The 22,482-nt window shown below is 42.0% G+C and overlaps 1 protein-coding gene across 2 annotated transcripts in view; it reads left to right on the forward strand.

The window, feature by feature from the left end:
* Ebf1 (EBF transcription factor 1) overlaps positions 1 to 22,482 on the forward strand; it is a 386,748-nt gene that overhangs the window by 345,656 nt on the left and 18,610 nt on the right. For both annotated transcript variants that reach the window (XM_032913237.1, XM_032913238.1), the window contains exon 11: positions 6,456 to 6,544. In XM_032913237.1, coding sequence (XP_032769128.1) covers positions 6,456 to 6,544 — 89 coding nt within the window. The remainder of the gene's footprint in view (positions 1 to 6,455; positions 6,545 to 22,482) is intronic.

The raw sequence follows: 22,482 nt of genomic DNA on the forward strand, positions 1-22,482 counted from the left end.
ACCCCCTACTGATCAATCGTTCCTGTGGTGACGCCATCTTGACACCTTTGGGGAGAAATCTGTAGCCTTCCATTGTCCAGTGAACCAGCTTTGGAAGCTCCTCTGAGCCTCCCCAGATCCCAGGGCGGGATGGCCAGGGTATGAAAAAGCCTTTCTTACTAAAAAGAGGGGCTGACTTGCAAAAGCTTTGCTGTTAGGCATCTCAGGGGCTGTTCCTGGTCCACGGATAAGCTGACCCCGCATGGTCCTTGTTCCTCCAACGTCCAGGCAGGTAATGAAATACCCAAATGGCTGGAAGTGTAACCAGTTTCTTCATTTACACTGTTTGTGGCTCTGTTTGGGTTGTTCTGGTGGGTTCTTTTTTCCCATTAGTATATTTTAGAGTCACTCTTAAAGATAGCTTTTCGAAGATAACGCGCTGTTTTATTGTTTACCTCTAGTTGTTAATTTAGTGACTGAGGGAAAAATGGGGCCATTATGGAACAAAAAGGCTCTGCCTGGCGTATAAGCAATAACTCTCCTACCCAGAATGGATCTGCCTGGAAGGGAAATGCTCGGCTGTTACTCCTTTAGTTCAAATATAGAGCAGTCACCAGGGAAGCTGGGAGACCCAGGTGCTAGTTTTATCATTGCCTCTGCTATGAGGTTTTATTTATTACTTGCCATGGAGTCTACATATTTGTTTGGGCATTAAATGGCAATAGAATATAAATATTACCTTCCTAATATCTGCATTTCTTTTTATTTCCAGTCAACAATGACGTCATGTCATACAACCATTAAAGGAAAGGAAATGAAAAACCCAGAAATATGTTGAAACCCCTTTGCGAGTTACTGAGCTCTAAAAGCCACTCAGTCCATGAGCTCTGGTCCGAGTGGCATCCTCAGCCCTCCCCAGGTGTATTTGAGACATCGTTCTCCAGCCCCATCTCTATGGTTTCCAGGAGCTAATGCTCTAGAAGCTAAGAGACGACAGAGAAGGAGCGATTTCTTTAAAGGGGAACTCAGAAAAGCAAAGGGAAAAAAAATAAATTCTCACAACTGCGGATGCACCATTTAAGATTTAACCAGTGAACATCTTGGAAGAGAATTCTTTATTGATTTATTTGTGAAGTGGATTTCAAAGAAACAAAACAAACAAACAAACAAACAAAACCCCACATATTCCTTCGTCCAGAATTGATTCGTTACTAGATGTTTTACTGTACAGACTCTAGTTGCAGGGCCTACTTTTTTGGCCTATGGTGTCTCACATGCCTCTGGACACTGCGTCGATGGCTCTGTGTAATGGGAGCTCTGCTGTTTGGAAGCACCTAAGGTGATGCTCTCTAAGAGAAAGGCTTCATAAAGAAGTTGGAAATGGAGGGTTACAGGTTTCCTTTAAAAGCATTTGAGCTGAGGGGTCTGGGAAGGGACCTAAAGACATTGTAAATAGCCCCAGTACAGGCAGAAGAGATGGCATGGTATTTTTTAACTATTTAATTAACTGGTTTTTTTTCCCAAAAGAAATAACTTTGCTGCAGACGAAGTGAGAACCTTGGCTGTAGAGTGTGCCCTCCCTTCCACTGTGCATGCCTACATCACGGCCTGGATATGGGGTTCCCCTGACGTCCTAGGCATTGAGTTCTCTGTGCAACCTGGAGGTCCTGATTAGACCCCTTGAATTTGCCCTTGTGTGTTTGCAAGAAAGTTTCAGACTTTCCTTAGCATGCTACACACATCTGCATGATGATACACATAACAAGAAATGCATATCTACTAGGACAGTGGTCCTCAACCTCCTAATGCTACGACCGTTTCATATAGTACCTCGCGTTCTGGTAACCCCCAACAATAAAGGGTTTTTTTTTGTGGTTACTTCGTAACTGTAATTTTCTACTGTTATGAACTCTACTGTAAGTATCTGTTATCCAATAGGATATGACCTCTGTGAATATCATTGGACCTCAAAAAGGGTCATGACACACAGGTTGAGAACTGCTGTACTAGAAAATAAGTTTGCATAGGTTGGTGAAAGTCACCTCAACTCAATCACATTTCACCAGGGACCTGGTCCCCTCTATGTCATCCTTGATGAGAAGCTGTCCACAGTGGACAAGATGGTAGACTTTGGACCAAGAGGGTAACCCTACCTTAGAAAGACTCTAAAATCAATGTTCTTCATCTGTCCTTTTGGGTTGGATGCTCTTGGCAGAAAGTTTACTTTTAAAGGCTGAAGATGTTGTTGCGCAAACAGCTAATTCTTACAAATGGGTTTGGTCATCGCTGGCCAATAAACAATGACTTGAAGCCTCTGTCTTCTAGCACTCTTAAAAAATGCACCCGCCAGTCCCATTATTTTATCTAGAGGGTATAAACATTGAGCCATTTCTGTTTGGGACAAGGGGCACTATTTTTTCTCTGAGCCTGCGATCCTTCTATCTTGCTCTCATCCTTACCTGATCTTGGGGGGACAGCATCAGGCACCCTTGTCAGAGTGGGGATGATTTGCCTGGAAGGAAGCAGAGTAGGCCACTTTGTTGTGCCAGCCATGCTCTGCAGCTCACAGCTTCCTCTGCTTTTCCTCTTCCAACTTAAGTTGCCCGGGCCTCTTTATGTGGTTAATTACGCTCAATTAAGCTGTTTTGTTTTGTTTTGTTTTGTTTTTTCTTTCTCTACCAGATTCTTGGAATTGTCCCAAGTGTGAGGGGGGAACAATTGATTAGTCCTATTTCTGCCACTGCCCCTGAGCTCTGCACTTGCGTACAGTGAGGTCACTTTGTTGAAGAATTAACTTTATATTGCATTCTTGCAGGGTAGATACACGTCCCCAAGGTACCGCTACCCCTGCTGATGAAATAAATATGCCTTCTTTATGAATCTCCCCATTACCCTCTCTGTTGATTTTCCGAGAGTTTATGTAGAGTCACACATTTATACAACTGGGCAAAAGTACACTACTTATTTTTCTTATGGTCTGTAATAACCCATTCAAGGTTATTAAAGGGTACACAGACCCCTTTTAAGGCATAGTTTCTTATGTCATTACTTTATACAAGCAGGTCAGATTCCGTCTCAGCAACAATCCTCTTGCTTTTAACCTTTTTCTCTGATTATAAAAATAATACATGCTGATTGTGCAGGGGGCAGAAATGAAAACAGAAAATGTGCGGGTCAAAGACGAGGGGGAAAAAAAGCATCTCAGGAACCATGAGTTTTAGAAGCAAGTACTATTTGACAGTCTCTATACAGACAGTGTTGTTTATTAGCAAGTAGGTAGGTAGATTCATTCATTCATTCATTCATTCATCCATCCATTCATTCATTCATTCATCCATTCATTCAGAAGTCACCACATTAAGGGCTGGAGACATGTTACCTAGTGTCTAAGAGCACTTGATCTTGCAGAGGATCCAGATTTGGTTCCCAGCATGCTCATGGTGGCCCACAACCACTTGGAAGTCAAGTTCCAGTAGATCCAGTGCCCCCTTAGGACCCCTTGGGTACCAGACCCATATACCTTCATGCAGTACTCACATATACACATTTGAAAAATGTGACTCTTGAAAAGTCACCATATTAGAGATACACCCCTGTAGTCTTTTTAACCTAACACTAGAAATGTCCTTAAATTGGTGTTTGTCACTATGACATTGATTCTGAGACTGGGAAATGTTTAGTTCTATAGGACACTGCACATGCATGGACATTTGCCATGCATTGGACTGAATTCCATACCTTCTTCCCAAATATTTAATCTCTCTTCTGTGGAGAGAGTTGTGTATGTTTTTAAAACTAACGATCCTTATTAACAAATGCCTCTCACCCACGAATCTTCCCCCTCCTCAGCACACACAGGGAAGTCAGCAGGCTCCATTGAGTTTGGAATAGTATGCCTTGTCTTGCATGGATTTATCGTTAGCACGGTCCATAGTGTCAGACCATTCTATTGTAATATTCAATACTGAAATACAGAGTGTACATCAGCATACTTGAAAATGCAATAGGGGAGCCAATCGTGAAGACACAAGAAGTTAATAGGAAACTGTGGCTCACTATTTAAAATACCTCCCCCGCCATGGATAATGTCCTTAGCATAGATGCTTATTTTTGTTTGAGTAATAACTTTAATATGCCTAATCCAGTTACTTTGCGTGGCAACAGAAAGACTTCTCAGCTCTTTCGCTATTAGTTCCATACGATATTTGAATTGATACTTTTAATGCTGATATTAAGTGTCAGTCATTCTACAGTGAGTTGGACTTATAGCCAGAAAATCACATCCTCCGCCAACCCTAGTATAAAAGCTTTTCAATGAACGGTATGGGTTTCTAGACACACTAGGAATTCATTATGCAAATAAGGAAATGGTTGGATCCACACCTCTCCTGTGGCTGAGATTGAAAAGGTAAAAATTGTAGGATTCTGAACTTTGTTTTCAGAGACTGAAGTGATATTCTTAATTGTCTAAAGCTACTCTTTATGGTTAGACCTCTTGCTGACAATTAGAATTATGAGTAAGGGTAGGATGATATATAACTTACCCCCTCCCAACATTGTATTCCGGTCTCTCCGATGCATATCTTGATTAAGTAACTTTTAGAACTAATACTTTCTCAGCGTAAAGAGCTCCATGACTCTTTCTCTACAAGCCGATCTGAAGAGAGAATTCTCTCAAAGGCTTAGAAAGAATCCGTAAAATAAAGCAATAATAAATATTGTGCCTCACCTCATATACTTCAACAGAGAGAGTCACTGCACCTGGCTGTAATTTTCACTAATTTCCACAAGAGACAGATTGAAAGTTTACTGTTTGCAGTGGTAGGGGGAGGGGGGTGGTTACCAAAATCTCATATATGCAAAAAAATGATTGTATCATCCAAAATGAAAATGTAACTCTACGAATGACCTCAATGGGCACTCTAGTTTGGGAGGGGGGATCTTTTAAATAAAGTTACTTGAAGTTCATTCTGCTTTAAAACATACAAGTGAAGTAGAAGTACTTCCCCTGATTTATGTGTCTTTGGGAGAAATAGTTACTGGCTTTTTACTAACCTATGTAAAACAATGTACTTTTGTAAATGGATTTCTGGCCACTTTATTCAGCTACCCACCCCCCCTTTCTTACATAAAAAAGTAAGCACTGTCAATCAAGGAATTTTAAGGTTTATTTCCTCTTTAGCAATGATTGATAGCCTTTTAGATTTACAAGTTGACAAGTTAAAGGGTTCTATTGGTATAATTATGCTCTAAATTCACAGTCTTTCAATTTAAATGTCCTTTTAAAACCAAGAGATTATCATACCTGTATTTTGAAAAGTGGGCCAGTCAGTTTGGGTTGGTATACAAATTGCTTCCATTAGCCTTGGGACCTATTTGAATTTAATACAGTTTTTTAAAGTTAGTATGAATCTTACTTTTAAAATTTAGGTTAATGGAAATGCATTTTAAGTAAAGAATGTGGCAACTTGTTTTTTTTTTTTTTTAATGTATAGATAAAATGTTAGGGCTGCAGAGACTGTCTTTTTATTCAGCAAGGAAGAAAATATGCAGCGAAATGCCTTAGTAAAACTAGAAAAGAAAAGCAATTGCACAGTAAAATGAAATAAACTCCTACTCCCCACTTATATGGTTCTGGGTAGGGGGACTATGGGTCTTGCCGTCTTTCATGCCCTCTCAGACTAGATAGGTTCAAAATGGTTTGTATTCTAGGAAGGAATTCTGAAAATGGTAGCATAGACTCCAGTTTCTATTTGGTCTAGTCTAAGGGAGTGTGTCCAACAGGACACAATGCATCCATTGTCTCCGAATGTTATTATTGCACTCGGATCTCTGAGTCCCTTAGTAAATCATTCTTAGAGGCTCAGCTAGGCTATGCTAACACTCTACAGAAGTTACTCTTTTTCAAATAATATCGCTGTGAGTGGGTCTGTTGCTTAAGATGGGAAGGTTTTGAGTCAAGGGCATGTTGAATGCTTGCCTCTGCAGATCCTCTCCAGGGTTTAGCCTCTCACTCCACTCTGCCCACTACTGTCTTCACTGCATAGAAAGTGCTGTGGTATTGGCTCCACTGTGCTCCACAGGAGACTTTACACATTATCTATGTGGTCCGCTGTTACTTCAAATGTATAGACAAGCTCTTGACTTTCCCCCCAGCTTTCTACAACGGGGTGAACCCTAAAACCTTGTGATAATAATAATAATAATAATAAGTTTCATTTTACTTTTTACTTAGGATCATATTGAAGATGTAGAATTTGGCCCTAGAAGCTGTGTTCTGAAACCCTCTTCTCTCTGTCTACCAGTGTTTCTTCAAGAGAGCCAATTCTCTCCATAGTAAACAAAATAGATGGTGGAAATGCCATGAGAGACTAAAGAGTAGCTATTAAATGTTAAGAATTATATCTGCACCATCTGTGCTGCAAATCATGATTCAGTTCCTGAAATGTTTAAACCTTGCAACTTTTTCCTTACAGCACTCAATGAACCCACCATCGACTATGGTTTCCAGAGGTTACAGAAGGTCATTCCCCGGCATCCTGGTGACCCAGAGCGTTTGCCAAAGGTCAGAATCCCCCCTTTGGGGCATGGTTTCTAGAAAGTTGCATTTGAGAATGGCAAAATACCCTCTTGGACAAGACAAAAAAAATAGTTCATAGATAATCAACTCATGTTGGTATATTGTGTGTCATGATAAAGTAGCAAGCACTTTGGGATTGGTACTGGTGTGTGTATTTTAGTATATATCATGTCACCTTACACTTTCAGTAACTCTGTATGTTGGTACTATTTCCACTAGTATTTTAGGAAAGAAAAGAAAGAAGCAGAGAGATGTCAGACAATTTGCCCAAGGTCACACAGCATGTAGCTTTCTGAGATTTAAATTTACCCAGCCCGTGTCTAGAGTTTGGCTTAATCTATCAGTATGTCATATTGATTTTCAAGAAGAAAGAGAATGCTGGATTTTATCTGCTCAAAGAGCTGTACTCTCTGGTGGGGGGAATAAAGAGCTCAAAGCAAAATGTATTGCTAGATCTGGTAGGAGAAAGCTGGAAGGGAAATACAGGTAGATGCCTTGGTCAAATAAGACGTCTTTTCTGATAAGGCATCTTCCTTACTTAAAAAAAATTAAACCCAGAGGTGTGAGAGATAAAATGGAAAAATCGAGATAATAATCATGCTGTTGTCAATGCAGAAAGTGGAGATAGAGTCTTGGTGTGATTGCGGTGTACCTCCTTCGGGAGGTGGTCCAAGCCAACTGTGGACCTGGGACCAGGTGTTTGTATGCGAGGGGGAACCAGAGACCACTGATCATGCCCAGAAATGAGAGGTGCACCAAACACAAGTTCCTGCAAAGTGTTCTGAGGTCTCAACAGAGACAAAAAATTAAAGAGGTTCAGAGTACAGAGCCAGGCTATCTGTCATGACTAAGTGACATCAAAACAATGTTTTATTTATGACATGGTCTAATGCCATCCCCTTAACTGAATGGATGGAAGGTCCTCCCCTCACTACAGTCTACAGGTGTGTGATGCCTGCATCTGTATATCCTCATGAAATGATCTAAAAAAAATCAAAGCCCGCATCCTTCTTAGCCCAGGGCCTCTTCAAAGGACAGGAACATGGTCAAATTCTCCCTGTATGGAGCTGAACTTGTAGGCAGAGCCTCCTGTCAGAGAAGGTCCTGTCTACCATGCCGTTGTCCCCCAGGGCTATGTATGGATATGAGGAATGGGGTGAGTGGGTGTGAAGAGAGGAAGGGCTGTGACAGGCGGACACGCCTGTCTTGTACTTTGACCACAGAGGAAGAACACAGCTTCTAGTTTCTCAGAACAGTCCCACTTCTACTGAAATGCTGTTCTTCGTAATACAAAGTTCTGAAGTGCACTCCTTCTGGGGAAGGGATAATACGGCATGCTGTCATGTTTACACCTCTGTCTTTAAAGGGCCTCTGCCTTGTTTCCTCTATCCTGTCTTATTCTTGGTTCACTGTGAAACAGCCTGTGAGTAACACTAAGCAGCTACATACACCTTCCCAGGGCGACATAGGTGTCCTGTGGAAAGACTGAATTATAGGTCCCTTTGTCCAGCAGGAAGATAGCTTCTATGCATTTCCTGTGCCACACTCTGATAACTTATAGACAATGATAGACATGATGCGTGCCCACATAGAGAGCCAGCCATTGTCTTTGTGTGATAGAACTGAGACACGGGTACAATGACTTTTCCTGCCATTCCCATTTAGGTTGTGACTTCACTTTCACCCAGATTTGAGGTTAGCATTTCATACCTAGGCTCTCCCGAGTTGAGAGCACAGCCTGGAAGTTCAGATTGGACCAGTTAGAACCTAGTCCTCAGTCACTTGTAAGCCATGTGACCTGTGTCGAAAGCCTTCCTTCCCTGTACTTACCTCAGTTTCCCCATCTGTCAAGTGGGAGCAGTGATACTTCCTGCTTTCTCTTGTCCCGTAGCACCTGACAGAGGGTAGGGTAACCCTGGTTTTGTGTCAGTTGAGTAAAAGTGGGAGCAGGAAACCCCCATCCACTGAGCAATTAAGTATATGCTTTATCCCCTGTGCCTTAGTTTCTTCATCTACAAAATGGGGATAGTAGAATTGTATAAGGATGGAAAGAAGGGCCAAGTCTAGTTGAATGGTTGAGATCTAAAGAAGTCAGACAGTATTTTTGTTTTGTTTTTCACAAGGATAGGAGAGAAATCAGAGTATAAGGTAGAGTTTTTGTTTACTTATACTTAGAGGCATTTTTGCATTGGCACATTAGATCTTAAATTGTTGGGTAACCAGCTCAGGCACATGCCACTTTGTCCCCAGGGGCCTTTGGGTGAAGCACTCAGCCTTTACTTCCTGGATTTGGGAGGGGCAATCAAGGACACAATGGCCATGTGTGTGTTAAGGAAACACTGCAGCTTACTTCCAACTACAACTGTGGAAGGACTGTGGCCAGAGGAGCCCACCCCAGGAAGCTCTCCCTGTGACTCAGGGCAGACCGGCTGTCCTCTTGGCTCTGCGTGTTAAGGTGGAGCAAGAGTTCAAGGGCAGGGTCAGGAAGTGGCGGATGGAGCCAGCACAAGGTATTCCTGTGCACTTGAGAGAGATTTATACTCCTACTATCCATTGTTAGGGCCTTAGGAAGGGCCTCTGCCTTCCTCAAACTCATGGCCAGTGTTTGTCAAACAGGGGTGTTTCAGTGAACTGCGGACCACACACCTTAAAAAACAAACCCCACTTTATTAAACCCATGTGTTTGTGAATAGACAAAGCTAGATTCATACAACCACCCACATATTCTGTCAAATGAAACTGCTCCAAAGACCACGCACACAGCCTTCCATAATAATATGCCTTTGTGTGTAGGCTTGCACTCTTTCAAACGAGGAGGACTTGCTTTGTTTTACTGGATCCCCTCTGTGAGAGAAGTTGGGAAAACAGACACACTCCCCTCATCTTCCCCCTTTACCAAACAGGGAAAGAGGAGTGAGCAGACTCTGTAAATTATTTCATCTCTGAGAGGCACCATAATTCCACTAACCCTCCCTGGTTAGGGCTTTTATTTTTTTTATTTGCACACAGAGAAGAGCAGATGAAGGTCTTTAACACATACATAGTATTCTACCCCGTCTCACTGATGAATGAACCTGCTTCTCTGGGTCCACATGACTTTGGGAACTTCTCTGACAAGAGAAAAGCATGACTTTGGGGCCCAGGTTAAATTCTTATAAGGAAAAGGTGGGGAGGGGGACGAGGACTGTAGCCAATCAGAAGCTGAGATGCTAATTGCTTGGGTGGGTCCACACAAACTTTGAGCAAGGAGCTCCCTCAGCTTTGAAGGCTCTGGTTTTTTTGTTTGTTTGTTTGCCACCTGTCTTCATAAGCAGCCGGTGAATTTCATCCCGCAGACAGTGCGAGCAGGCCTTGAGCCTAGCCAGCATCCAGCATATTGGCTATGACTCTTGGGAAGCCAGGGTTGTGTGTTCCACACCTATTGCAAGTCTAGCTCTGCTTGATGGCGTCTGCTGCAGAGCAGAGAGGCCAAGCGAGCCAGCATGCAAGCCAGACACACAAGGAGCTTGGAAGGCAGGCCCAGGACTTGCTGTACAGAAGTCTGAAGCCTCAGGTTCCTCCTCTGTGGAACAGCTGTTTCACAGTGCTGCTAGGAACTAAGGAGATAATGCATGCAAAGAGAAGTTCCAGGCAGCTGGGGAGTCTCCAGTAAGTGGGGACACTAATCTCTGCATGACATACTTCTCACATTCCACAGAAGAGGCCTTTAGGCTGAGCCCCTGGAGGAGGTCTGTCTGCTGACTTGCTATGACATCAGTGCCAGCAAGTGAGAAAGCTCAAACTTGAACTTGGTCTATGAGTTCAAAACCCTCCTTGTAGTCCAGTATGTGAAAATTCCACTGTCCCTTCAGATCTGGTCACTCAAAACTCAAACACTTCTTCCTGAAGGCAATTACCTTCTGCTACTTCGCCCTCATCAGTATCTTCTGCCTATCCTCCTCAGATCCTCAGTAGCTTTTCTTCCTTCCTCCATCGAGAGAGGCTGGTGTGGTACCAAGCAAATACCTTTTGATTATGAGATCCAGTCTCCCTTATAGAGAAAATCAAGCAGTTTGGGAAAAGCAACAAAGGCCACATTTGTGTATTTTGCTTTATGGAGCTGAAAATATCTGGTAAATTGATCCAGTGGGAGTCATAAATACACATTACTTTATCTTGTTCTCCGTGTCCTATACCCCAGAGCCTTGCTAGAACAACAGCACTTAATAGACTTAAGAAAGAGTAATTACACTCATTGGTTGTGTGATTTTTCAGCCCTCCCAGCCCTGCCTGACCTTCTAATTTAGCTCACCGTGTCTAACTAATGCATTTATATTCATCTTTTATGAAGCATGGATAGTACAGGATTGACTGTACAGTCTTTCTCAAGCTGTACAGTCAATGCCCAGGTTCTCCTCTGCTTGGCAGTGAAGGGAGTAGGGACCATCCATCTCCATACATTTGCATGGATAGACAGCCATAGACATGGCTGCCGGCACTTCCCATCCCTTATGAAACATGATAAGAAGTATTTATTACATTTTTACTTTAAAGCTTTTATACATTCTAGCATTATTTACAGCTAAACATGCTGGCAAAAGATGTGAGTGTTTTTTAAAATCATTACTGCTAATGTCTCAGCTTGTCAGAAGTGCTTAAATTCTCCTGCACTTTGTCTAAAAACTTGGTACTGTTGCCTTTTAAAGAACAACACATTTAAAGGATCTTGCAAGTCAGGTCTGCAAACACTGCTGACAGTCTGTGACGGATGAGATTGCAAAATTTGCAAGATGTTTGTCATTTCCCACAGCCGACATATTAAGGAATGGATTAAGAAACTCAAAACCCCTATGGGAAACAGTCCTTCCACCCACCCACCCCCAAAACCCCAGCCAAACCTCGAACCCCTAGAGCACACCAGAATCTCTCACTGGGCTATCTCTCCCAACTTCTCCACTCAGCCATTGGATCCGATTGTTCACAGAGCATTTTCTCTCACCATATGGTCTCCTCATTACCATATACTAAGAGTCCATATGGGAAACTTGTGAAATGAACTGTATTCATTTTAACTGCCAGATGAGCAGCCTTGTGCTTTGCAAGCCTAGCTTAAGTCATCTGCTGTCTCCGTGTTGTTATGGCAACACGGCGCCAATAAAAAAATTCTAATCTACTGTAAGTGATCACAATATTTTAAGTGCTTGCCTATAACTGGCCTCGAAAGGGACACGAGACAGGAGAGCTTCGATTTGTCCAGAGGCACAGGCAGGTGGTAGTTGACTCCAGTAGGTGTCAGTAAGGGAGTTGGTGAGAATGTGGCTATGTGTCCATGGGGCCTTGGAGTGAAATGTGGTTTGTCACGGGGATACAGTGTAGAGGGGTCGGATCACAGGGCACATAGATCATAGACCCTTTGGATGAATCTAAAAAGAGTGTCAAACACTATAGTTGCTCAGATAGACGCACAACTCTGCTGGCGGTAGGGAGCCAGCCAGCCGTGGGCCAGGGATGCCAATCTAGGTTTGGGCTCACTGAGGCAATGGCAGATCCTCATGGGAGCCTCTCCTTCATCGCCATTTGAAAATCTCAGATCCCACGAAGCTGGTCTTCTCGAACGCAGGAATCAGTCATTTCAAATGCTGGACTAATTAAGAGTACCTTAAAGTAGATGGAGGTCGTCAGCCACATCCTAAAGTGTAGATCATTCTCACCTCCAAAGGCTTCACGATGTGCTGCCTCTCTGCCGCCCTCTTTGTATCGGAAGTGAATGTTTATAGTCTCATTTCATCAGCTCACATTAGCCTCATGCTGAATATTTAAACACAGAACAATTTGAACTCACCATGGAGGAAGTCAGTGACTGCACTTTCATTTGGAACAGCAAGGGCTCATCTAATAATAATTTAGTAAATCAGCCATTTAGTGGCTCGGTTGTGCACTGCATTGTGCCAAAGATTATTCAGTTCAACTGTACACTTGCAAAATTGAAATTCAGATTCTAGTCACAAGCACTGGTTTTTTTTTCTCTCTCTCTTTTTTTTCCTTGGTGGAGAAATGAGACCCCAAAATCACCCTCCCGGAAGAGCATTCATGTTTAGCGATTTATCATACATACGGAGCTAGGGCAAAAATAAAGCTGGGATTGGCTGTGTACAATGTATTCTAATTGTGCTTTTATTGTCTTAGTCTTTACGTACAGACCATCAGTAATTCAAAACCCACAGTTGCATCAGTGAAAATACACATAAGAAATCCTTGCATAACCATATTGCCTTCTAGCAGCAAGGGGAGGCAACTAAGGGGGGGGGTTCCGTAAAAGAAATGCCAGCATCTTCCTGTTCTACTCTCTCTGTCACCTCTCCCTCTCCCCGTCCCATCCCCTTCATTTGTTTACTTTCCAAATTTAAGGAAACTTTATTAACATTACATCTACAGACACAAGTAACCTTACTTAATCAAGAGCACAAAAACAAATGCCCCAGTCTTATGGTCTATCCGGTCCCCAGAGCGGGTGCTTGGGAGGGGGATTCTTGAATTTGGACCCAAGAAACATCTTGTCTCTGCATTCTCTTGTCTGTAGAAAAGCACAAGCTATGGAATGCCATCTACTCCCCGCCCCCTCTTCATCTGCCAGGAAACTTAAAGGCACAGTCCGTTTTCCTATTCTGACAATGTGCTTAGCTCAGGAACTCGGCTCCTCTACATACTCTACGTCCTCTTATCTTAGGAGTTGAGCCTAGATCTGGCTGCTGCTGAAATTCTACGTGGATGTGTGCATTTGTACAGAGGAACATGCCTGCGCTTCGTTTATCTAGAGAAAGAGGTTGCAGTGGGCTACAGAGATGACTTAACACTTGCTGTGCAAGTTGGAGTACTGCGCGTTAACTTAAATAAGTCAGGCAGCTGGTCTGCCTGCTACCCCACACTCAGGAGACAGAGACAAGGGATCCCTGGGACCAGTGGGCTCGATAGAGTAGCCATTTGGCAAGCTTCTGGTTCAGCCAGGGACTCTTCCATAAATAAAGAGGGGAGCAATCAAGAAAAACACCAGGTATTACCCTTTGACCTCCATAGGCACATATATACACATACCCCAGCACATGCATACCCATATATGTGTGCATACACATATACTCATGTGTGCAACAAAAAAGAAGTGCTTTTAGCTTTACCGCTCAGTCACAGGAGCCTCACAGAATAATACTTTTACTTGTTTAGATGATTTTTATCTTTTGCCGACTTATTTTGCAATCGAATTTTCTGCTTCTTCCTGGTGTATATCTCTTTTAGGGACGAGCAGGCAGAGCCCGTGAGGAAAGTAATGTGGTGATGCTCAGGCGATAGCTTATGCAGTACAAAGCAGAGGCTTCCTATTGGAGTTTATGCAGCCTGGTAGCAGAGGCTTCTCACTTTTCCTTACCATCTCAACATTGGTCCACTCACGATTGCTTTCAGTGTTTTACAGACACGATTCCATCTCAATCGCAACACCATCCAGGAGAAGAAGCGGGGGGAGGGTGTTGGGGGTTTGTCAATATTGTTGGCTAGTGCTTGATAAGCACTCATTGTGTATAACCTGCTGGAGCAGAGGCTGGCATTGCCCTGTTTTATAGACAAGGGAAGCAGAGGTATGCATTCACACTACTTATAAGGCACAGTGTGGATTTGAGCCAAGCCCGTTGAACTTCAGATCAAGTGCCTAAGTCCCTAAGCTCAGACTCTGCAAAGGAAGAAAATGGAATTCTAAAGAGAGGTGGGTTTGCATGCTAGTTTCAAAGTCCCTTAACTCAATTGAGCGGAGGAGAGATGTGGTGGCACTGGCCAAGGTTAGCTCACAATTGGGAAAGCTAGGTAAAAATGGTAGCAAGAATTAGAGGCCCACACAGAGAATCCAGAGAGACAATTCCTTGTGTTTGGCTGTTCATTCTGTGTGGTGAGGGCTCATAGGAACAGTCACCCACCAGCTGAACCCTAGAACTCTCTCTTAAGTGCTCTTCGACCACTGAGCTCTTGAAGAGGGAAATTTAGTTTAACCTACCTCATACCCACACCCCGTATAAGAAAAAGAGGAGGAAGGGGTAAAACCATTTCCATCTTCCAGCCATTAGGGATCCTCTTTAAGGCTCAAAGCACAAGAGCACGGGCAAAGTCAGAATTCTTGTTCACCCTCTTCAGCCCTGAGTAACACTGTAGTTAAGCATTGGAGTAACAAGTACTGAGTTCCCGGCGGTCTAGAAACACTGGGTTTTATAAAAGATTTATGTAATTGTGTGTGTGTGTGTGTGTGTGTGTGTGTGCACATGTGCCCACGAGAGTGTGTGTGTACACATACGTATGGTTTGTACATCCTTTCATATGTGCACATGTGCAAGTATATAGCCAAGTGAATAGAGATGCCCATAAAGGCTAAGGTGATCTCCTGGAGCTAGAGTTCTTGAGATGGTTGTTTGCCGCCCACATGGTTCCTGGAAATTGAAATCCAGTCTTTTGCATGAGCAGTACCTGCTCTCAACCTTGGAGCCATTCTCACCTTGCAAACTGCTGGCTTTTTTCCCACTTACTTTATTTTTTATATTTAAGTTTTGGGGGGACAGGGTATCATATATCCCAGGCTGGCCTCAAGTTTGCTATATAGCCAAAAATGGTCTTGACTTTTGACCTTCCTGCATTTGCCTCTGAATTCTGGGATTACGGATATATACCATTGTACCCAGTTATATGTACTATTGAGGCCCAAACCTAGGGCTTTATGCATGCTAGATCAGAACTCTACAAAGTGAGCCATGATTCCAGCCCAAGGCACTGGATTTTAACTGCAGACTGTACTCAAAACAACCCCTTAAACTTTGGGAAATATAATTCACAGGTATGACTTACCCATATATATATATAACATATATTTACCCATAAATATAATGTATATTTACCCATATATGTAACATATATTTACCAATATATAATATATTAACCCATAATATATGTTTACCCATATATATTTTATATATATATATAATAGCCAGTATTGTTCAATAACTTTACCAAGCCAAAGTGAACAGTATTTTTACCTGCCACTTAAGTTTAACATAAATGTAAACATACATACATTTTGCACACACATCCACATACATATACTTCACATGCACGTGTGACAAGCATATCATTTGCTCACATTCCAAGGCCTTTTCTTAAGCTACATATTAATTTCATCTTGCCCTAAGGGAAGGGAAGCCAGGGCCCAAAGACAAAGAGAGACAGAAATAATATTTGGCTTTTTGTGTGTGTGCGCGTCTCTGAAAGCCTCAGCCTTGGTGACTTAAAGGTGACTTAAAAGATTTTCAAGGGTAATTTTGACTCTAGGCAGCTTTTGTTTCGTGTGCTCACTTTACAACCTACCCCTGAAAAAGGCATCCCTGTCCAGAGTTTTCTCTTTCAGCAGAGCCTTTTATCCTGATCAGAAAGTCGATTTCCAAGGCCACTCGGCAGGACCTAACCCAGAGCGCTGGTCTTAAACCAGCACAATGAATCGCAATGAGGAGAGGCAGCTAGGGGTTGCCAGGTTCAGCTTTGTACCTCAGAGTGGGTCACATCCACAAGGGCACAGATGCCATTCTTCACTGTCTGTGTGGCAGGAAGCACCCCAGGCTCCCATTCACCAATTACCATGACACCATTTAGAAGAGAAAGCTCAGAGACCAAAAAAGGAGGAGGGAAAGGCATTGTTGCAGACGACTCTTCCCAGGAATGCCTGGTTTCACAATTTACACCGTAACTGTAACTGCTGACACCCGAAAAGTCGAACATTTTGGTAAAATGAATCAAGTTGTAATGTTTCTTTTATGAGATCCCTTGCAGGAAGGGAGGCCTGGCACCTCCTGGAGACCAAGCTCCGTTATCCATCATCCGGGAAGTCGGCTGTCCTGGCCGGCTTCTCAGAGGTCACACGATCGAACCGGCAGCTCTTACGACTGTATTATTGCTTATGGAACAGTCATTGAGGCTCCAGATAAAAATTACCTGGTCTAATAGGCAGGGAACAATTTTCACTCAATAAAATTATAAGCCAAATCATTCATTTCATAACACTCTGGCTAATTTATTTGTTGACCTTTTAATATCCATAGCTCTTCAGTGGTATTAGCTGCAGCTCAGACAAAATCTCTTGTTCATTTCAGTTTCATTGATTTTCCCCCCATTGAGGCAATAACGGCCGCCTGAAAACAGCCTTTTTCTTTCCACTGTAAAAGTCAATCATGTAAGTTAGGATGTCTTACGTGGATCCAGACATGCTGGCTTACAACAGATTTTAATCTCACATCGTTCAGAAGGCTCCTACACCCCTGATTGTAGCTAGCAGGCTTTCTAGTATTTCTCTAGCTCCACTGGGCGACAACACAAAATCTGATGTTTGGGAAGGAGGAGAGAGCTACCATCTAATGTGAACACAAACTCAACGAAAAGCCAAAATAGAATCACAAGACTCTCCTGTGTGTTCTCTAGGGTGCTTGGACCCTGACAGTAGGAATGGTAGACTCTTTTTAAAATGCATAACACTTTGGAGACCTGAGAGACGGTACAATGGTTACGAATGTCTGTGACTCTTCCAAAGGGTCAAAGTTTCATTTTCGGTGCTGACATCAGAGGATCTGATACCCTTTTCTCTCTCTCTCTCTCTCTCTCTCTCTCTCTCTCTCTCTCTCTCTCTCTCTCTCTCTCTCTCTCTCACACACACACAGAGAGAGAGAGAGAGAGAGAGAGAGAAATTTTAAAAAATATTTAATGTTTTTATTATGCAAATGGATACAGATTTTAGAATTTGAATTGTATTGCTTTTTAAGATGATAAAAACGATAAATACGAAAGTATTCTGTAGAGTAGCCATAGGTTCAGGTGAGTATGAATATAAGTATTTATTTATTTGGAAGAAAATTCGTGCGTGTATGTTTGTGTATATGTTTGTACATGTACATGTTATATGTGAAGGCCAAAGGTTGATGGTAAGTGTCTTCTTTACTTTCCAAGTGTTTTATTTTGAGACAAGGTCCTTCACTGAATTCCTGGCTCCCCAGTTACTATGCTGGTTGACCAGAGAAGATGCAGGGATCTCTCCTTCTCTGCCTCTCAAGCTCTGGGGTTGTAAGCACACACAGCTACACCTGGCTTATGTAGAGCTTGGGGATTGAACTGGGGTCCTCATGCTGGTGAGGCAAGCTCTTTCCCGACTGAGCCATCGCCCTGGCCCCAGCTGAGTCTCCTTATATAATAAAGCACTCTGAAGTCTTTAGAGTGCAGAGCTGTAAAATCTAATTGTTACACATTTGGCATTTTATGTGTCCCTGGAAATATCCACTTGCTACCTCCACCTCCTCTGTGCTATTCCTTCCCGTTTCAATTTACTCTAAAGTGGTCCTTAGCCATAATGAGAGTGCCCCTTTCAACAGAAACATGCTTAATTATATCCACGCTAAATGTAAGTGACTCTTTGCAGTCACAGGGCTTCTGAGTGAAGAGTGTTAAAGTGTGACACCAAGGGCCTCTAATGATGTGCGGGGAAACTCTCTTTCAAGAAGTTTCATATTGCAAGAAAAATGAAAAAATGTGGAGAATGTCTCTCTGAGGAGAGGGAGCTAAGCAGTGCCCAAGTGTTGTTTCGGTCTGTCTGTCTCGCCCATCTCCTTGCTGGCCTTGTTATTCTGAATTTTTAGAATTCAGAGTCTTGCATTGTGGAATTTTCCATTTGACCAAATAAACACAGAGGAAGTTAGGATATAAACTTCTCCTCCAAAGAACCCCATCTCGATAAGACTGCTGTTTATAGCTTGATGTGAGCAGCACGGTGGGGAAAAAGGATCCTGAAAACTTATAATCAGCTTTTTCAGTGTTGGGGCTTTGCAATCAATAATGTCACCAGGGGTTTCTGAAGCAAGAAGAGAAGGAGCCAGCACCCACAAATCTAGTGAGCTGGGCAAAATCTGGGTTCTTCTATAAACTCTACAGTCAGTGCTGATTCCCTTAACAGATGCTGATTGGTTCCAAGGCGGAAGTGATCCCAATACTCTGATTGTATGTTGCTGGTATCTGGCCTACTGCACTCTGAGTTTCCTGCTAAGAGAAATTAGGGGATGTCAGAGGGCTGTGGGGTAACAAGAAATTATTGAGTGTTTTCTTTAGGAATCACTTTATTTGGTTTGATTTTGTCATTCAAGTCTGTCATGTTTCTCTCGTGCTGTCTTTTGCCTCACTCAAAATCTTAATCTCCTGGCTGGGGTAGTGTAAGAGGTGGCATATGTTTTTTCTACAGTAACCAGTGCTTCCCCTATGAGTTCCCAGAGTCTCAAAATCTATGAAGAGTTATGCCTTAGTTGAGGAAGTTGGCTTCTATGTGCTGTGAAGGAAAGTAAGGTCAGGCCATCTCCCTTCCCATTCATGGTTTGTATGACTCAAAATAGTGAACTACATTTGCAAGTGAGTGTCTATGTAGTTGCACAGCCTTTGTCTTTGGGTTATTATCTGTATCTCTGAGGCCAAATGATAAAGAAAAGATTCCAATGGATAGGAGAATAATCCCCAGAGATTCTCCTGTCATGAAATGAAAGGAAAGATGAGCTGGCTGTGTCTGCATATTTGAGGTGACATTCCAGGTCATTGTGGTGGCCATCTGTGGATGTGCAAAGAAATCCATATCTTCTAAGGGCCTGAAACTATAGCTAAAAACAAGCTGATGTGTGCTAAGACCAGATACATGTTGCTAGATTCCTATTACCTGAGATAAATGTCCTAATATGAGTTATTCTATTAATCACAACATTAAAAATATAAGTACAAGTTGGCAGGCATGAAAGAACAAATTCATAAGAGAAAAAGTGATCTTAAAAAAAAAATACAGTGACCAGAATTCAACCATTGGGAATTTACACATCGGATTAAGAATGTCAGCATAAGAAATACAAAATTTCACTCTTGTGCTTTTATGAATTTCAGTAAATATGTCATTGGTGTATTAATGTGAATTAGATGTGAACTTTGAGAAGATAGGTAATGAAACCTAATAGCTGACTTCTCCTCAGTAATTTTCTCTGGGCCTGGAATTCACTAAGCATTGTTTTAGGAGCTTAGAAAGCAAATTAGATAAAGCCCAGGGCCTTAGGGAGTCGATTGTGTATCATATAGCATCTAGTGGTGGACAATAAAGGTGCATGTCTTTCAGAACAGAGCAAACAACTTGTAGCATATACTCTATGCAGGTCTGGGTAGTATGGGCAACACCATAGCCGGAATGATTTCTGATGGATTAGAGTAGCTGTCAAGGTCCCAGGTTTTTAAGTGTAGCAGGTCCGAATCCCTGCTTAGCCACTCCTCATCTGTGTAGACCTAGCTGACCTGTCTGAGTCTTCATTTCTTCATTTGCCAAATGGGGCTTTAGAGAGGCTCTGCATGAAGAGTGGATGAGTTCATCTGTCACTTTCTCTGCCATTACTACCCCGCCATTGCTAAGTTCAGTCTCTGGGGGAGTGGTTACTCCAAAGAAGAATTGGGCCAGGAGATAGCAAAGAAAGAACCCACCATCTTGCCTCTTGGCTCATGAGAATTGCTTAAACCTGAACTGAGAAGAGCTCTCCAATGCCACAGGGAAAGAAAATTGGCTACAGTGTACTAGCCAGAGGATGAAGGCATCATGGGTAACCTTTGTAGAACCCTGAAGCTCAATTCTGGGATGGTAACAAGTCTTCAAAGTAGTTGGACAATGATACTCACAGGTGATTATTATAGTCGCTAGTAGCTCAGAAATAGCTCACCACCTGACTGGATTAAAACATAGGAGGAAAAAACCCTGGACTTCTCTCTGTAGCCCATTCAACTGCCATGATCCCAAATCATAAAATAAGCTCATAGCAATTACACTTGAACTCTTGCTTGGATCCCTAGCCCAGTTTGAGTCTGTAGAGTTTTTCTGTTACTTCCTAGTAGATTTAGTAATGTACCTCCTTCCCACTCCAAAGCTCCCATTTGTACAATCATTACTTTGTGAACACTGTAGGACAAGAGATCATACGTTGTTATTGTAAGAGAACACAGATCAATGTGAAGTTGTTTTTAAGAACAAACACGCTTTCTTTAAAACTTCAGGGCCATACAGAGAATAATAATGTCTGACTAAGAATTTTGGTTGGAGAATAAGCATTAAAGTCTTTAAAGGAGGCTCTAGAGATTTTCAATATTTAGGATACTCATGGATGTCTTTTTTATTCTCCAATGGGATTTTGTTTTGAAATCCAAGTATAGGATTAATTATCTTGGAAGACGCTAATCTCTACTCTTCTGTTTAAAAATATGAGCAGGGGGACATTTTATCATTCTGAAAGGAAGAGAAAATCTCTCTGACAGATGAATGCCTTGAAAAATTAGATATTAGTACTAGCCAAGTACCTTTTCTTTTGAGAAATATTGAAATTGAATATTAGAATTAAAGGCTCTGTCTACCATACTCCCACTTAACGTCACCAAAATAGGACTTAAGGAATAATTTCCAAGACAAAATACTATATGAAATATCGTTTTTCCCCTAGTGGGAAATTTCTTTTTTAAAAACATCTTAGGCTCAATCATTTCCTAATGTGAAAAATTACAGATTTCTTCAAATTACCATATAAAACTGCAAAAAAATTACACTTGTGGCCACAGAAAAGATAGCATACACTATCAATTTGATTTTAAAAGACATACATCTCTTATACTACCTGTCATTTTTATAATGCCTTTTACAAATTTAATCAATACATCTTAACATTCTATATACTTTAAGTGCAATATACAATAAATATTCAAGTTTCATCTTAAACATGCTTTAGCCTTTAAATTGTTAAAACTGCAGTGCCCTTTCCATCTCCTTACATAATGTCATAAAATATACATTTCAAGGTAAATGAAGTCAGCTACTTCAATTTAGTCCCTCAAACTGGTAGTAAATGAGAGGTTAACACTATGGTGCCAAACCCATTATTGAGTAAATTTAGCACCTTGGACAGCTCTGTAAAATCTTTATTGCTTTCCTGACCTGCTCGTCATGTTCTGTCTCTGTGTTCAGTGGCTCTCAGCTCTGATTGAAAGGCAATATATTAGATCCCCAACACAAACACGCTTGGGGGCTAGTTCACCGGGAACGTAATGACATGGAGGTGAGAGCAATTTTCTGGTCACCGAAATCCAAGCACCTTGCAGGTCTGTGGCACTAACTCATAGAGGCCCAAGAATGTCTTCCTTCCTTCCCATTTGCACAAATAACTAGCAGAAGCCTAATCACATTGGCAGAGCTAAGCCAAATGTGGGTCTCTCTAAAACCCCAAATATGTTACTGCAGTGAAGGACATTTTTCGATGGGTGAGGTATCATTTGAGGACATAGTTTTCTGGACAAGAAATCGGGCTCATTCTCCTTGAAATTCAGATAACGGCTTGAAGTGACATTATGCCGATACCACGCCTGTGACCATGTGCTGGGTTGGAAAAATAAGCCGCACCATCATGAATCAAAGACAGTGATACCAAGGATCAAAAGAATCCAGTGTCGGGTGGGGAGCAGGAGGAGAAATCTACGTGCTTCACATTCAAATGGTTAAATGGTGACCAGCCTCTGGTACTAAATAAACTGTCAGGTTGATCGTGTCACTGAAAGACTTGGTCATCAAAAAACATGCAATTTTTTCAGATTTATAAGATCTTCTAAGATTTTGCCATTCCTTCGGATCTCCCTGATTCTGTGCAATTAATGGAAATAAGAAGGGTGGCTACGACCTCCAGTTGCAGTGTCGCAGAGCTGAAATTCATCACTTTCATTATGTACTGAATCATGAGTTGGGCAAACGAGAGATCTGTATTTTTTTTCTTCAAAAAAAAATGTAAAGAGACAGAGAAATACCTTCCTAGCGGAGCCCAAACATTGGCATAAAT

The sequence above is a fragment of the Rattus rattus genome, chromosome 9, assembly GCF_011064425.1.
Source record: "Rattus rattus isolate New Zealand chromosome 9, Rrattus_CSIRO_v1, whole genome shotgun sequence".
NCBI classification, from domain to species: domain Eukaryota; kingdom Metazoa; phylum Chordata; class Mammalia; order Rodentia; family Muridae; genus Rattus; species Rattus rattus.